This window comes from Nematolebias whitei, chromosome 21 (assembly GCF_014905685.2).
Source record: "Nematolebias whitei isolate Nwh7 chromosome 21, NemWhi1, whole genome shotgun sequence".
Taxonomy (NCBI): domain Eukaryota; kingdom Metazoa; phylum Chordata; class Actinopteri; order Cyprinodontiformes; family Rivulidae; genus Nematolebias; species Nematolebias whitei.
In genome coordinates, this window is record NC_056518.1 from 27,456,380 (window position 1) to 27,473,854 (window position 17,475).

The 17,475-nt window shown below is 39.7% G+C and overlaps 1 protein-coding gene across 1 annotated transcript; it reads left to right on the plus strand.

Annotated features, from left to right (window-relative positions):
• Positions 1-1,813: 1,813 nt before the first annotated feature.
• On the plus strand, positions 1,814-15,323 carry setd3 (SET domain containing 3, actin histidine methyltransferase). Its single transcript, XM_037695538.1, has 12 exons — positions 1,814-1,942; positions 2,189-2,281; positions 2,381-2,529; positions 2,614-2,686; positions 2,974-3,230; positions 8,003-8,061; positions 8,330-8,444; positions 9,159-9,233; positions 10,096-10,262; positions 11,794-11,879; positions 13,637-13,797; positions 14,640-15,323. Exons 1-12 carry the CDS (start codon positions 1,840-1,842, stop codon positions 15,084-15,086), a joined length of 1,785 nt encoding a protein of 594 aa, XP_037551466.1. The 5' UTR covers positions 1,814-1,839; the 3' UTR covers positions 15,087-15,323.
• Positions 15,324-17,475: the final 2,152 nt, after the last annotated feature.

Consider the following 17,475-nt stretch of genomic DNA (forward strand, 5'->3'; position numbering starts at 1 on the left):
TTATGTGGGACGCTGCACAGTTTTGTAATAGTTTGCATAACATTACACAACCATTAGAAGTCAAATCTAAGGCAGCTCCTGCAGTTTCTAAAAATCAGTAGAATTGGGAGGAACAAACAGAACAGTATAAATGCCTACAGATCAGTTCTTCTTTAAAAAGGATTCTCTTTAGGACTTGGAGGCTCGCTTTAAGGAGAAACACAATCAATTTGATCAAAACCAGTACCTTTTAATCTTTCAACAAAGAGATCTAATTCATTAATATAGATGACACAACAGTGTGCATGCATGTACTTCTCCCGCTTAAAAATCATGGAGGGGTCTGACATTTTCATCTTAGGTGCATGTTCACTGTGAGACATAATCTGAAAAAAAAAAAAAATCAGAAATCAGTGTATAATTAAAAAAAATATGTGCATGTTACTGCTGCAAATAATTATTTGAACACCTGTGAAAATCAATGTTAATATTTGGTGCAGTAGCCTTTGTTTGCGGTTACAGAGGTCAAATGTTTCCTGTAGTTTTTCACCAGGTTTACTGCAGCAGAGATTTTGGCCCATTCCTCCACAGATCTTCTCTAGATCAGTCAGGTTTCTGGGCTGTCACTGAGAAACAGAGTTTGAGCTCCCTTCAAAGATTTTCTATAGGGTTTATGTCTGGAGACTGGCTAGTCCCCTCCAGAACCTTGATGTGCTTCTTACGGAGCCACTCCTTGGTTCTCCTGGCTGTGTGCTTCAGGTCATTGTCATGTTGGAAGACCCAGCCACGACCCATCTTCAAATGCTCTAACTGATTGTGGGGTGGACAGGTGTCTTTATGCAGCTAACGACCTCAAACAGGTGCTTCTAATTTAGAATAATCAGTGGAGGTGGACTTTTTAGAGGCGGACCAACAGGTCTTTGAGGTCCAGAACTGTTGCTGATTGGCAGCTGTTCAAATACTTATTTGCAGCAGTAACACACAAATAAATTATTAAAAAATCTTACATTGTGATATCCGGATTTTATTATTATTTTTTTAGATTATGTCTTTCACAGTGGACATGCACCTAAGATGAAAATTTCTTGTTTCACGTCGGACTGTATAAACTAGAGATAGGTTTTTTTTTGTGTCATGTTTTTCTGCATTTCAGGCTGCAACATATAAAAAAAGTTGTTCCAACATTTGTAATCATTCTATTTATTTTATCATCACATTGAATGTTCTGAATCCAAGAATACCAAATGAAAAGTTTCAGGTGTTTTCTCCCATTTTTCTTTCAACCACATGTTAAGGTGTCCAACAGTACCGGGTCATCCTTGTCACATTTTTGGTTTTTAAATTTTCCAACAGTTTCTATTAGAGGCCTGTCAAGACTTTAGACATACAGCCTTTTGAAATCTTAAGATTTTAGTTTTACATAATTTTAGTGAAAAATGCCCGGACGGTCCTTGTAAAAGATCTAATGGTCTTGAAGGCAGCAGATATTGCCATAAAATTAAACTTTCCCTAAGTACGGTAACCCCTTGTATTTGTTGTTCCATTAACTGCTGATAAATGGTGGTTCTTGATGTGATGGCACCTGAGGGATCGGTGATCACGGTGCTCTGTTGAAGCTTGCTCCATTCTCCTTTTCATTTACACTCTGAAGTTCCTCAAGTTTTGTTGAGTGATTTCATGATACTCTTCTCTGTGAAAGCACAAAATGTTTACGCTGTACCCCACGACAAGCCCTAAATTCCTTCCCTTCAATTTTTTTTGGAGTGTGTTTCAGCAATAGACAGCTGTCCTGGCTGTATGATATGCTTCTGTCTAATAGTGTTGTGCTTTGTTGTATTGACCAGTCATCTGTCCAGAACCATGGGAAAGAAGAGTCGAGTGAAGACTCAGAAGTCCGGCACCGGGGCCAGCACTGTGGTTTCCCCAAAGGAGATGATGAACCTGATCTCTGAACTGCTGCAAAGTATGTTCATGCTTCATCCGTCTTTAGTCTGAACAGTGGGGATTCATTTCTGTTACGTACCAAATGATATTAAAACAAAACAGATCGTTTTTCCACCTCATAATATTGAGAATGATTTTGTTCACTAATGGACATCTAAACCTCAGAAGGGACAACTAAAAGTCTGTTTCTCAGCCAGTAGCATCTCTGCCTTCAGATTTTCTCTGTTTTTGTTGTATTATAGTTGTGTTTGTGTGGATTTGTCAGAGTGCAGCAATGCAGCGCCCTCTGCTGGCAAAGAGTGGGAGGAGTACATCCAGATTCGAAGTTTGGTGGAGAAGATCAGAAAGAAACAGAAAGGTGAGTTGTTGTTTTTTTTTTCACGGAGCTGAAGAAATACAAAGAATTCCAGTCCAGGTTTGGCTCTGAAATAAGTTGCTTTTATTCTTTTTCTCTCAGGTTTGTCCACTGTGTTTGAAGGCAGCAGGGAGGACTACTTCTCAGATCTGATGTCCTGGGCTCAGGAGAACGGGGCGTCCTGTGACGGCTTTACTGTGGCAAACTTTGAGTCAGAGGGCTATGGCCTGCGGGCCACCAGAGACATTAAGGTGGCAGCTAATAAAGTTTGTGCTGTTAAAAATACACCATATTAGACAAATGTGGAGGGATATAAGACTCTTGTTTTTTCCTAGGCAGAGGAGTTGTTCTTGTGGGTTCCCAGGAAGATGTTGATGACGGTGGAATCAGCCCAAAACTCTCTGCTGGGTAAGAAGTTAAAAGTGCTTTCCAGTTCAGAAGAGATTGGATGGAGACATAATTTGAAACATCACAATCAAGATGTGACTTGAGTTTAGGCATTAATTATGAATGTTTAACAAAGATAATGCATGAAACATTCAGAACTTTTTAATAAATTTTATCTATACTGCATGAAGTCTGCAGCTCATGGATATTGTAAATAAAGGTTGATTGATTGATTGTCATAGTTTTTCTTTAAATGCGTATTTTGGTGATCACTGCAGCCACATCACCTCTTTGACCCTTTGTCTCAGGTCCTCTGTACAGTCAGGACCGGATCATGCAGGCTATGGGCAACGTGACTCTGGCCCTCCACCTGCTGTGCGAGCGGGCCAACCTGTCTTCGTTCTGGCTGCCGTACATCCACAGTCTTCCTCAGGAGTATGACACGCCGCTGTACTACCAGCAGGACGACGTTCAGCTGCTGCTGGGCACCCAAGCAGTGCAGGACGTCCTGAGCCAGTACAAGAACACAGCCCGCCAGTACGCTTACTTCTACAAACTGGTGCAGGTATGCAGATTCAACACACACTAACCTTGTATACATGGAACTGATATACAGAGCATTTATGACCTTGGTGTTTAGACTTAGGTTTTGTGGTGTAATTGTTTTCATGTGGTTTCAAACAGCTGGTGGCTCAGTTGGTAGAGTTGTTGCCTCTCGGTGGAAAAAGGTTGCTAGATCGAATCCCGGCCAGGGGGCCATTCTGGGTGGAGTTTGCATGTTCTCTCCATGCATGCATGGGTTTTCTCCGGGTACTCCAGTTTCCTCTCATAGACCAAAACATGCATGTTAGACTGGTTGATCTAAATTTTCCCTAGGTGTGAGCGAGAGTGTGAATGTTTGTCTCATTTGTCTCTCTGTGTCCCTGTGATGGACTTGCTACCTGTCCATGGTGTACCCCACCTCTTGCATAGTGACTGCTAGATATGGGCACCAGTGACCTCCATGTCCTAAAAGGAAGAAGCAGGTAAAGATGGATTGATTTTTCTGAGGAAAGAAAATTAGGTTTGTACTTGTAGTACTAGTTGATAACCAGCAGGAGGAGACATCAGATAATCATCATCTCTGGTTACCCATCAATTTGCATGTCCAAAAGACCAAGTGGAAGGGCAGCAAGGCATGCAGCACTGGAGCAGAGTTTAAACTGTTTTATCACAGTGTGGATAGAAAGAGAAATGGAGTAGGTGTGGTCCTGAAGGAGGAGTTGGCAAATAATGTAGTAGAGGTGAAAAGAGTGTCAGATATTGTGGCATGTCTGAAAGTAGAAGTAGAAGGTCTGATGCTAAATGGTGTCAATAGTTATGCTCCACAGGTTGGATGTGATGTAGAGGAGAAAGATTTTTTTTAAGGATCAGGAAGTGATCCCTCACCTATCGTGGGGTTTATGTTCCAGAGACCTCCGCGATAGATGAAAATCTGCGAAGTAGCAGAACAGCTGCCATGAGATCTATATTACACTAAAGTTTTATTTTTAGAAATACAATGGTCCACAATTTGTCTCTTATTGTATTTTTAATTTGTTGTCAAAGTAAAAACTAGTTTAAATGTTATTTATTGCTAAATGTAAGAGTTCATTAAACATCCTGTTTATCTTATGTCAATATGTATATTACCACTAGGTGGCAGTATTGTTCTCATCTTTGTTTTCCCCAGACTATGGTAGAGTTTTATTGTTGAAGGAGCTCAGACATTGTTGGTTTTAAAGACATGATTGATGATTTATGGACAAAAACTGAACTATAGGTTCATCAAAACTGCATGAATGCACATAAAATACAAGAATTGGACAGTGTCAGTTGCCCTAGTGCATTCTGGGAATTTTCCCAGAATCCTGCACTCCTGCTCTGAACATTGTTTCCTAGCTATGCTTGTTTACTTGAAGTAACTGTGCAAGAAGGCTGCAGGACTATGAGGAAAGTTTTGAGTATTTTTACATTCTGGAGGGTTTTTTGTTTTTAATTAAAGGAGTTTTTTTTTCCAGTTTTATGTTCACATGTCTGCTTTGATACAAGTTCTGTTATGATGTTTAGATGCTTAATCTTGTTGTTTTTTGGGTGGGGTTTTTGGTCTCTGGACTGCTTTGTTTTGAATGCAGGATTGGCAATATTAGACTTTTTTTTTATTAAAAAGTTTCTTTAAAAATGATATAATTGTGTACAGAATAAAAAAAAAGAAAAGAATCAGTTTGGTTTGTAATGTTCATGTTGGGGAGCTTAGATGGAAACACTGGTCCCTTTCACAATACCACACTCGATCAACCAACAGAGCATCATTATAACAGGTAGCATGAGTTATTAATCACAAGACCTAAAGTTCTTCATTGATACGCATGAAACTCTTGTTTTTGTTCATGATTTTATTAGTGTCTCTATGTAAAAAGGTTTGTTTCTAGAATTTATTTAGTACACAGGAAATTCAAGAGCTTTAATAATGCATCAAAGGTAAAACACGAAAACACCTCAAGCATGAAAAAAATCATCAAAGATTTCACAAATTAAGTACATAAATTTTTTTTTTTTGATTTTCTGTTCGAGTGTGAAGAGAGAAACGAGGAGCAGGGTGTGCCAAAAATACAAAATCATTTTATTTTTGAAGCCAATGTAATGGAAAATGTAGTGGCTCACTTGTTTTGACAGCACATCAGTGTTTCTGTTCATCACATTAGCAGCTGCAGTGTTGAACTGTGGACTCTGAGTAACACACTGTTGTATTTAATAACACTGCTGCTCAGATTTCCCCTACACACACACACACACACACACACACCTCAGTGTCAAACTCTGCGCTCACGTCTCACCTCCGGAGCTGAACAGTTGCACTGATTCATCGCAAGTTAATTTGGAGAGTCTTTAAGTCAAGTTCAACAATAATCAAGAATCTGATCCAATAAATCACACAAGCTGATGTTGGTAATCCCAGGTTAAAGTTTTTATTTTGACCAAGAGTGAAGAGAGAGATCACCGAAAGGTTTGGGGGATTTGCTGAACTTTCTGATTGGAGTAGGTGTACATGTGTCCCAAGCTGTGTCCTGTAAGATGTTCCATGTTTCCAAACAAAGTAAACATTTATTTGTCTGCGGGTGCATCACTAAAAATTAAGATGATGCGTAATATCAAAGTCCATGCTCAATAGTTCAGATAAAAAAAAAGTCCAACAATGTTCAGTCAGATCATCTGAACGGTTTATTTTTTTGTTGAGACATTTCGACCTTCATCCAAAGGACTTCATCAGTCCGAGGAGCTATTTTATCACCAGAAAACTGGTTGGTCCACTATGAGAGTGTGCTGCTTGTGGGACTGAGTTTGTGGCTCCTTGTACTGATTAAGTCCTTTGGATGAAGGACGAAATGTCTCAACAAAAAAAAATAAAGAAACTGTTCAAATGACTTGAACGATGTTGTATAATAAATAAAACATTAACTAAATTATCCTGTCTGACTGAATTTACACCTTTAAAGTCCCACGTTGCAGCTTTGTGTTTTAAAACAACAGTCATTTCAGTGTTTACGTTTGTGTAGATCATGTTTAACGTTAGAATATTTAAAGAACTGGTGTGATATTTCCACAACTAGAATCACCATCCACCCAGATTGTTGTTTTCCTGTAGTATAGTTTATTTTTTAATTTCCCTCTGGTGTGTTCGTGTGTTCTGGATGTCAGTTTTTTTTCCCCCCTTGTCTGAAAACAGATGTCTTAATATCACCGGTTTGATTTTAAGCGCCGATGTAAACGACAATCTGCGTGTATTTTAGTGCTTTTTACAACGCTGGTGTTTATGAGCATTGCTGGTAAAATGGGATTAACGCACACTGTTGCTAACAAGACATACAGACACTAACTTCTGACTTTAAAACGCACAACAGCATTTAAAGAAGCTTCATAAATTCAATCCAACTGCCTCTAAAAATGTTAACAAGTGCTGACTCTTCATGTTTAAACATTTAACTTTCATGAAATAAACAGTTAATGAGATATTTTCAGGTTTATACTGCTCAGATTTGACAGTAGAGGTTGTACTACTGTAGTGCAGGCTTCTTATGTACTTGTATACAAAAGCTTACCTCCTCTGTCTGTGTACATGAGCATGTACAGCCGGTCATTCACACATCGAATCCGCTGGGCTGATAGACAGAACTGGGAGGTGATGTGGGGGGGCTGGGGACGAGGTACATTCAGGTCAATTCAATTCAAAGCCAATGTGACAAGCTAATTTTCCAGCCCGGTCATCTGAGGAAGAGAAGAGAGAGGAGCGAGGAAGGAGGAGCCGAGGACAAAACGCGGTGCAAGATGAGCGCATGCATGTGTGTCCGCATCAAGATAAGTCCAGATCTGTAATGTTCTGGGCTTGGATCAGTCTTCTGTGATGGCTGCGTTAATGTAGAGAAGAACAGCAGAGATTTTATAGCAACATCTGCTGCCTCCAAGGCCACGTCTTTTCCAGGGACGTCCGAGCATTTTTCACCACGACTGTGTTAAACCACATTCTGTTTACATCCCGAAGGCTGAATGGAAGATGAGGGGACAGGTTCTGGACTGTCCAACATCGAGTCTTGACCTGTCTTCAGTAGACAATGCTTGAGAATGAAAATAAATACATAAATAAATAAATGGACGTTGCAGCTTAAAACGCAGGGATGGATACTAACAAATAAAACATTCAATCTTTATTTATACAGGTTAGTCCCGTTGAGCCTCGAGGACTCATTTACATGAAATATCTTGGCTTCATTTTGTTTCCCCACTGTGTAAAAATTAGATTTATTCTTGTTAGTCTTTAGTTTTAGGGATTAGAGCCTAAATATTGCTTCAAACTTAATTTCTGCAAATGCTATTGTTCTTCACCCAACAGCTTCAATAATAAACCTGTTCCTCTGAAAACATCTTCCTTATCTTCTTTTCCTGATGAAATCCTCACCAGTTTGCAGATGTTTGTTGGTCGGTGGCGTCTGCGGCTTTAAATGGAGACACCAGTGACATTTGTGGGCACACACACGGCGCACACTGATTCAAGCCCAAATTGATGAGGCAGATTTATGACGGCTGCTGGCCACAACAAATTAAGTTGACAGTGATGTATGTGGGGGGTCGAGTGTCACGCTGCACCAACAGACCACACACACTCACACACACACCCCAGTGGTGGCCCCCTACTCCCAGTCCTTCTTGTTAGGCTGTCCTGTCAGGCTACCCCCCTCCAGCATACCTGCATAATGAAAGTCCTCGTACTGATTTGTGTTTTTTTTTTTTTTTATTCCTTCCCATTTTCCTCTCCATCCCCAGACTCATCCCGCCGCCAGCAAGCTGCCCCTGAAGGACAGCTTCACGTTTGATGACTACAGGTGTGTCTCTCTGTGTGTGTGTGTGTGTCTCTCTGTGTGTGTGTGTGTGTCTCTCTGTGTGTGTGTGTGTGTGTGTGTTTAGAAAAACTGGAGCAAAAATTATTTTGAGCTTCTAACAGGTTAACTTTGTCTTATTTCCAAGTTCCAGTTGTTAAAGAGGAAGATGTTTCTAATTCCCAGTTTAAACATATTAGTGCTTCAGATGTGTGTGTGCTCCTGCGTCTGTCAAAGGGTTAACAAGCGTTTGTTGGTTGGTTTTGTGTAACAGGTGGGCAGTGTCCTCTGTGATGACCCGCCAGAACCAGATCCCCACTGAGGATGGCAGCCGAGTCACTCTGGCCCTCATCCCCCTGTGGGACATGTGTAACCACACAAACGGACTGGTAAGGCTGATGACACACACAAGTAGACTATAAGGTGATGCAACGTAGAGCAAAGAGGTGTATGATGAGCTGTATGGGAGACTGGACACTAAAGAGAGTGAGAAGGACTTGTACCGATTGGCAAGACAGACTGATCAGGCTGGAAAGGATGTGCAGCAGGTTAGCCTAGTTAAAGATACGAATGGTAATGTACTAATGAGTGAGGAGAGTGTAATGGGAAGATGGAAAGAGTACTTTGAAGAGCTAATGGATAAAGAGAAAGAAGAGTAGAAGTCATAGAAGCTGTGGACCAGGAATAAGTAACAGGTGGGCAAGTGTCCTCTGATGACCTGCCACAACCAGATCCCCACTGAGAACAGCAGCCGGGTCACTCTGGCCCTCATCCCCCTGTGAGACATGTGTAACCACACAGACAGATTGGTAAGGCTGATAACACACACACATGCAGACACATTGTTTACACTGTGTATAATAAAACAAGATTCAGATCAATTAAAAGACTAATCCAGATTTATACATTTATTTTACATAATGTGGAAAAAGCCACACATTCCCTTTTAACGTGGTGTTGTGATGAGATGGAATATGGTAAAAAGTACTGTTGCTTCAGTTTTTTAACACTTTAGTAAGAATGTATTAATAAATCGTAGTGTTTTTGCTGTAAGTGAATATATTAAGTGCTAGTTGAATCGGTCGGTTGTTTTCTTTCTGCAGATCACCACAGGCTACAACCTGGAGGACGATCGCTGCGAGTGTGTGGCGCTGCAGGACTACAAAGAGAACGAACAGGTGAGACACTTCATGTAGATGAACCAGGAGTTCCTTCCCTAAATGATTTATTTCTGTAAGATTTTTATGAAAGGCTAAGGAAGTTATTTTAAACACATCCTCCTTTTGTTTTTTGTTTCCTAATTTAAGATAGAGTTTTGTGGGATTCTCTACAGTTCATGTTATTATTTTTAATAAATCCATCCATTTAAAGAGAGACCAAAATAACACACATATATATATATATATATATATATATATATATTTTTTTTTTTCCACTTGTAGAAAAGCAGACATTATGGTATAGTCTCCATACGTCCGTAAACTTTCCCTCATCTTCCTATAACTTCTGATCCGCTCAAGATAATTTAACAGACCTTGATACACATCAGCATCATCACTAGACTGAGTGTTGTGTACATTATTCATCACCCCAGGCCCAATATCAAGGTCACAAATCAAGGTCAAAATTAAAACAAGGTGTTTGTTTGTCCTGCCCGCAACTTCTGATCCGCTCAAGATCATTTAATGGAATTTTATATCCATTTGTACCACCACTAAACATGTGTAGTCTTTTCATTACCTCAGCTCCAAGGTCAAAGGTTATACCAGGTCATTGCTATTGATGGCTGTATTGGTGTATAATAGTTTGTCGACAGACGTATAATGCGCCGTATTTGATACTGTGTCACAAAATAAAGTAAAATTAGATTCAAAAGACGGTGTTTTCCTCATATAAAGCCCAGTCTGTTTTTATAAAAACAGTGCTTTACATGAAGACACACCTACTCATTCAGTAGTGATCAAATGTGTCCAAATGGTGCAGTGGGGGTTGTGTTGAGCCATCTTGTCATTGTAAATAAGGATTGTCATCTTCCTGTAGATTTACATCTTTTACGGTACAAGATCCAATGCCGAGTTTGTCATCCACAATGGCTTCTTCTTCCAAGACAACGCCCACGACAGAGTGAAGATCAAGCTGGGTGTCAGTAAGAGCGAACGTCTTTACGCCATGAAGGCTGAGGTTCTGGCCCGAGCCGGCATCCCAGCGTGAGTCTGACCCATCTGTTTCTAATAATGAGTTGTTGTTTTTTTTTTTACTAACATTCCTCCTTTATTGCTTGCTCTGCTCAGTCTGTAAGTTCAGGCTGAAACCTTTAATTTAGGTCAGAAAAAGCTTCAGGACCTTTTTGTAAAAGCTGCGTTTTGTCTTTAACAGGAGACGATTCATCCAGTTAGACTCCGCTTTGGCAGAACTGAAGCACGCAACAAAAATGTTGCTCTAGTTTTTTTTTTTTACTTCCCACCCCACCAAGTAAAAAAAAGTAATCCGCCCCAACACTTTCATCATCAAGAAGCTTAATCATTTTATCATTAGCCCTTTAATTTTATGCAGCATTCTCTGCTCGGCATTTTTAATCAGAACCCTTTAATCTCTTATTGATGACGGTTTAAATCTCAACAGTGGAAATTAAGCGAAACAATTCCCGTTGTTGCCGCAGCACTCAATTAAATTGTTAGATTTAAATGAGATTAAATTGTAGATCATTTTTCAAATTCCCAGTCAGACCTGGCTGACGTGTCACGTGTCTGTTATCGTCCTTATGACATGCGCGTCTCTTTTGGGGAAAACTTTGGAACAGTGCAGCGAGTTGAAGAAGAGCGCAGGACTGGACTGAGGGATGATTTAATGGGAAGAATGCAACACCGTGCTGCTGGTTACCACACGGATCACGTCACTGAAACAAAAACTGTCAATCTGTAGCAATTTGCAGTTGAGACTTAAAGATTTGATTGAGATGAGTTCATCTGCATGCTCACGTAGACCTCACAAGAAAGTTCTAATATTCTGCTGCGTTTTTAACTTGTAACGATTTGCATTAATGTATGTTTGTATTTCATAAACAAACGTTTTCAATCTTAACTTGACCGTAATGCTGGACTGTCCCCAGGAAAGACCTAAAAGTTTTAAGAAAAGTCACAAAAATGTTCCTGTAATGAAATGTATTTGCTTAAATTGTTAACAAAAATGGACTTAATGTAAAGATGATCTAGAATAAAAAACAATTTTTTTATATTTGCAGCAAAAGTTTGGTAACTGAACATTTATTTATTTTTGATTTTTTTTTTTGCATTAAGGGCAATAAAGTGACCTATTTAGGCTTTTTCTTTCAAAACAGACATTATCTTTACCCGCTTCTTCTTTTTGGGGTCACTGGTGCTCATATTCAGCCATCAGTTAAAAAGTTGTTTAATTGGATGTATGAAAATAAACTTGTTTTCATGATGTTAAAGGTCCAGTGTGGATCAGATGGGGACATCTGGTGGTCATGTTGAAAACAGCCATGCTATCAGCATGCATCAGTAAATCACATGTCAAAGACAAAATGAAGATCTTTGGCATCGCATTAAGGACCATTTTTATTATACAAGAGTTATTTTATGTGGAAAATGCCACATTTTACCAGGTTTCCTTCTCTTTGCGTTCTCACCTTTTGATCCTTCGTTCTTACAGAAAGTCTTTTCAGAAGCGCTTTGTTCTGCCTCCATGAATCTGATTGTTGTTCTGTTTCACTTTCAGGTCCTGTGTGTTTGCCCTGCACTGTAATGAATCTCCTATTTCAGCCCAGATGCTGGCCTTCCTGAGAGTCTTCTGCATGACGGAGGGTAAGAAACACACAAACGCACCATGAAATACCAGCTGCTGGACATCACCCATCCCTGAGCCGCCAACCTGGCCACAACCAGCAAAGCATGTTTTATATTTCGAGCGTCGTCTCGTGACTGCTTCCTCCACAAGAGATGAAGACGATGTGGAACAAGAGGAGTCGCTGGGGACGAACGAGGCCCGTCCGTTCCTGAGCTGGTTAATTGATCAAGGCAGGCCACCAGATGTGTGGAAGGAGCAATCCTCTGTGGAGTTTGCAGTATTCATCTGCATAAAGGCACCGATGTCATAAATCCCCCGTCACACAAGGCCACATCCTCCTCCGTCACAGGACTCACTTTCAGGACCCTGCGTGATTTATTATTCAGATTTCTGCTGCATGTTAATTTTTTTTTTTTTTTGCACCAATGCCTTCGGTTCCGAGCGTGAGGGTTATCGTTCGTTGCACGTGCGCAAGTGTGTCAACATTTCTTAACAGATGTGACATGATGGAAAAGTGTGCTCACACAACTGGGGCACCGCACGTCTCCTCTTTCATCTTCCACTGGTGCTTTTTGAACATTCCAGTCTGGAGAGCGGAGCAGCAGCAGTGTGAGGTTAGGCCCCCGGTGGCTTTATTAGACCTTCCAAAGTCTGATTAGGAATCAGGTCACAAATGAAGAGTATTACAAGAAGACGGCCGGGCTTCAGACCTTCGGTATTCTCTGGATCCTGCAGGATATCTGCATGTGTAATTAATAAAAGAACTACACTGCATCTTCAAGGGTTGTTGTCAATATTACAGAAATATAATTCTGCTGGAAGTTCTCTTATATGCTTTGGTAATTTTTAATACATTTTTCAACAATAAATTCATCTAAAATGTGTGCTCTTCTAAAGGTTGTTCACAAATTCAAATGAATATTGAAAACGATTAAAGCTGTCAGATTTTAACAGTTTTAGCAGTATGATGCAGTTTATTATTTATTTTATTGGTACCACTTTACAGTAAGGCTCCCCTTATAGATATATATAAGTTTATAGATATGTTATTAATTCCTCTTTAAACCATTTATAAATCATTAATAACTGCTTATTATGCATTAATTAAACTGACCAGTTTCTTGCCAAATCTGTTCACCTAAATATTTAATCTAGAGTTGTTATAATAAACATTTCAGACTAAGTTACTACCTTGAAAGCACAATAAGCATTTGTAAACCTATTTTTTAAGAATATAATATTAGTTGTGCATCATTAGTCATTTAAATGCAGCAATACAGTACAATATTAAATGCTAAAAAATAGGTTTACAAATGCTTATTGTGCTTTCAAGGTAGTAACTTAGTCTGAAATGTTTAATAAAACAGCTCTAAATGAAATATATAGGTGAACAGATTTGGCATAAACTGGTCAGTTTAGTCTCTTTCTCAAATAATGCATAATAAGCAGTTAATGATTTATAGTGTTTAGAGGAATTAATAACTTACCAGTATATAAACTACTTATTAGCCACCTATAAGTGGAGCCTTATTGTCTCAGTTTTTAAGTTTCTAGAAGCCCAAACTCTGGTGCTAAAGTCATATAACAAAGAAGTTGCGGAAGTATTTGGCGCTTGTTTATCTGTTAAAATGAGTTCTTGTGGTCTCCATCCGCTCTCCTTATCAACCAGAATCTATATGAACCAGTTCGAGTTTGGTAAAAGCGGAGGCCGTCTTTTGCCTAATTTTGTGGGTTTATTGTGAACAGGAGATTCTAACATTCATCCCAATTTCAGAGGAACTCAAGGACTATCTTCTGGGAGATCGTGCCATCAACAAGATCTTCACTCTGGGTAACGGCGAGTTTCCTGTCAGTTGGGAAAACGAGATAAAGTTGTGGACTTTCCTTGAGAATCGAGCTGCTCTGCTGCTCAAGACCTACAAGACCACGTCTGAGGTCAGTCTGCTGGAGGCTACGCTGAAATGTTGGGTGTGTTCAACGAACAAACTTTGATTAAAACGGTGCAAATGATGGTTTTAAATCATTCAAAGAAAACCTTTTTAAAAATGTCTGTTAGCTTTGGAAAAAAAATTATGACTTATTAGTGAAGGTCAGTTTCATGTATTGCCACATAAAAAAATAAAAAAAAGTTTTCTGATGTTCCCTGAGGGATTTAAATGATGAATGTTTGTAGTTTTTGAGATGAGTGTTTTTCTGGACTGGAACTGGACCTTAATGTTTTTTAGTGCAAACAATATTCAGGTGGGTAGGAGTTACACTGTGGAGAAGAATGGAGGTAGTTGTTTTTCCTTTCTGAGAAAGAGCAGCGTGATGGATCCTGGTGAGTGGAAGGAGCCATTTTATTCACCACTAGGCACAATGGCGGAACCAGGGGGTGGCCAATGGGGGTCTTGGCCAGCCCAATCATTTCAGGAAATGTAGTTAAAAAAAAAAATAAAGCCTAGAAAGCATAGTTTCTTCAAATCATTGACGTGGTATGGCGGTGGCCATCTTGAATTTTGACATGGCAACCCTTTTTTTTTTTATATATAGCGGCAGTTTTTTTATGCCCAGCTGCAGCCACACAAAATATTTTTTCTAGTGATAATACTCACCACACTGTAGGTAGGTTGGTATTTTCAATTCCAGGCCTTTTGACCCCCAAAAAAAAGGGTTTACTTCATAAAATCCATTTGGAAAAGTGCATTCTGGACACTGAAGATGGAACCAGTTTATACAAATCAAATATTTGAAATTGAACTTATTATAATTTGTCTGACATCTTTCCTTCCTTGCAGGAGGACCGCTCTTTGTTGGAGAAGCTGGACCTCTCTCTTCACTCTCGTCTGGCCACCCAGCTCCGCCTGGCAGAGAAGCAGATCCTGGAGAAGGCCTCGGCCACGGGTCGGACCAAACGTCTGCACTTCCAGAAGAAGCTGGAGGAAGGAGCTGCCTTGCCTCGTTTCGAGGAAAGCGATATCGCTCTGCTGGAAAACAACGACACGGATGGAAAGCTTCCCATAATCTTGCGGAAGCTGGAGGAGGTGGAAGAGAGTCGGGGGATCCAGGTGGACGAGCGCCTCCTGAATGGGGAGAAGTTGACCTGCGAGGCAGGTACGGAGGCGAACGGAGACACGGAGCAGGAGACTCGCAAAATAGATGTCGCTTCAGACCAGAAAGGTCAAACAGGAACGGCTGACCCAAGTGCCAATCGAACTGAAGACAGTCCCAAAGATAGTGAATAAGTCTATTCTGCCACAGCTCACGCTATTTATTTATTTTTGCGTCTCGTAAGTGACTCAGAAATATAGAAGCCGAAGAAGAAAAGAACCGTGCGTTTATCCAGCGTGGCTATCTTTAGTTGTCCGCTGCTAAACTCTTTCTCTGCTTCCGCAGGAGACGTTTTGATTAAAATTAGCTTTTGCTTCAGTTTTAAAGATACATTTTCATTCAAACCGTTTGAGGCCGACAGCGTGGGAACACGGGGAAGTTTCAGCAGCTACTGGAGGTTATTTTTAAAAAGCTAAAACCTCTTCAGTTGTGCGAGTCGGTTGGTTTATTGCAGCCGTTTGTCTCCACGTACATGATGTATGTAACATAACATGCGTTCAGTATGTTTTGAGTTGACAATCATGTTTTTTTTTCTGGCTCGTTGTGCTGCTGTGCAACAATCACTGCCCTCCCTTTGTTCTCGGTTTAAGAGACATTTCAAAAAACATTTTATGAGACGTGTTTGAGCTGATGCCCGTGGTTCAGTGAGCCGGACTGAAGTGAACAATGTTTTTTGCTCAGTGAGAAGTTTCTGTGAATGTATCGTGTATGTAAAGCTTCAGTGATTATCTTTAACCAAGGAGGATCGCTGTTGATAAAGCCATATTAAGCACTGAGGACTCAGTGAGCTAGAAGAATGTTGTGTGATTATTTTGTTTCCCAGTTGGAGTTTTTTTTTTTTTCTTTTCTTGAATTGTCAACATGACATTTAAAAAATAAGAAAGCTGCTGTGCGTTTGTCTTTGAAGAACAAACTCGGTGACTTTGTTGGATCTTGATTTTTATTTTGCTTGCTCATTCACCAAACCTTATGCACACCCTTTTATCTGGTTCCCCAACTACCGTAATTTCCTGTCTATAAGCTGCTATTTTTTATTTTTTTACACACTTTGACCCCCACGGCTTATACAATGCTGCAGCTAATTTATGGATTTTTTTGTTTTTGACGGGCTAATGAGCTTCATGCCACTAAAAACCTTTAAATTTGTTACACCCGGGCGCTCACATTGCCCAGTACATGTCTCTCTTGGAAGGGTGGGTCCTCGTGACTCAGTGAAACTACCTGTTTAAACGAAGGTTAAAAAAAATAATAATCTGACCAATGAAATTAGTGAACAAGTTGCAGTCAAACCAGTGATAAACAGGGAGGAGAGATGGATATCGATCAATCACTTCCTGGCAGGCTACTGTATTTTTTCCGACAGCAAAAGAGAGACTGACGTGTGTGATGTTTTTCTGAGGCTGTTCAATTTTGACACTGAAGATGACGACAACTTTATTGGTTTTAGTGCACAGGCTTTATATTTTCGGGTGCGCTCTGTAGTCTGGAAAATACGGTACTTCCTGTCTGCCGGACGCCTGGTGGCTACCGTAATTGCACCTGATCATCACATGCTGTTTGTTTCCTCTGTGGTGATTCATGGAGTGGCTTCAACACATTTCTCTGTGGTCCAAAGAAAATTAAATAGTTTCAGAACAAAATGTTAAAAAACGTACTATTTAACTGCTTAAAGAGACGGGATATCAGGACTGTCATAACGCGGTACAGTGATGCTTTCCATTAAATTTGTTACAAATTAAGTTGTTTAAATCATCCCAGAATAACATTTTATCTACCACAGATCTCTTTGAGTCTTATTTTGAAAGGCCTGCACAGTTACATTATTTTCCTAAATAGTGGAAAATAAATTTAAATTTAATCCAAAGCAGCTGAGAGATTTTTGATACTTTTGTCTTGAAGGATTCTTTTCATGTTCTGGAAGAAGTTTGACTCCAAGACAAATTCCATAAACTGCTGATTGTAGTTTTTCCAGCATGTGGGGAACCAGTAAGAACAAAGTTGCTGTATCATTTGCTCAAAGGATGTTCACTGATTGGTGGAAATGTTGCCTTTCAACCGAAAAGTTATCTTTTAAATCCTAAAACAAGTGACACTGAGGCTACATTTATAGAAGACTAGATATCTAAAAAGAGCTGTTGGTCGTGTTTTTTGCCCCATGATGTAACATTTTACGACATTCAAGACATGAGAACTCCATGAAGGTTTGCATTTCACAACGTTCCATCCAGAACAGCCCAGTTTTTCATGTTATTCCTAATTTTATCAAACTGATCAAAACACTTTTAATGTGCATCTTTTAAGAAATAAAACTCATAATTTACGAGCAAAGCAATAAAAGATGCAAATTTCTTGATATTAACTGGTTTGTAATATATGATGAACTTTGTGTAAAATGAATTGAATGCATCCCAACAGTGTATATAATGTGAGGTTTTCATTCATTAAATATCATTAAAACTTTGGGGTATCCTGTCAGCAGCTCTTACAAATAACATTTAGCGCAAAGAATTGGATTATTGCTGT

Excerpts from the sequence above, each read along its gene's own strand:
- setd3 (XM_037695538.1), top strand. The coding sequence starts at position 1,840 with ATGGGAAAGAAGAGTCGAGTGAAGACTCAGAAGTCCGGCACCGGGGCC. Across the intron at positions 1,943-2,188 it reads GATCTCTGAACTGCTGCAAA|AGTGCAGCAATGCAGCGCCC; the intron begins GTATGTTCATGC and ends TGGATTTGTCAG. Across the intron at positions 9,234-10,095 it reads ACTACAAAGAGAACGAACAG|ATTTACATCTTTTACGGTAC; the intron begins GTGAGACACTTC and ends ATCTTCCTGTAG.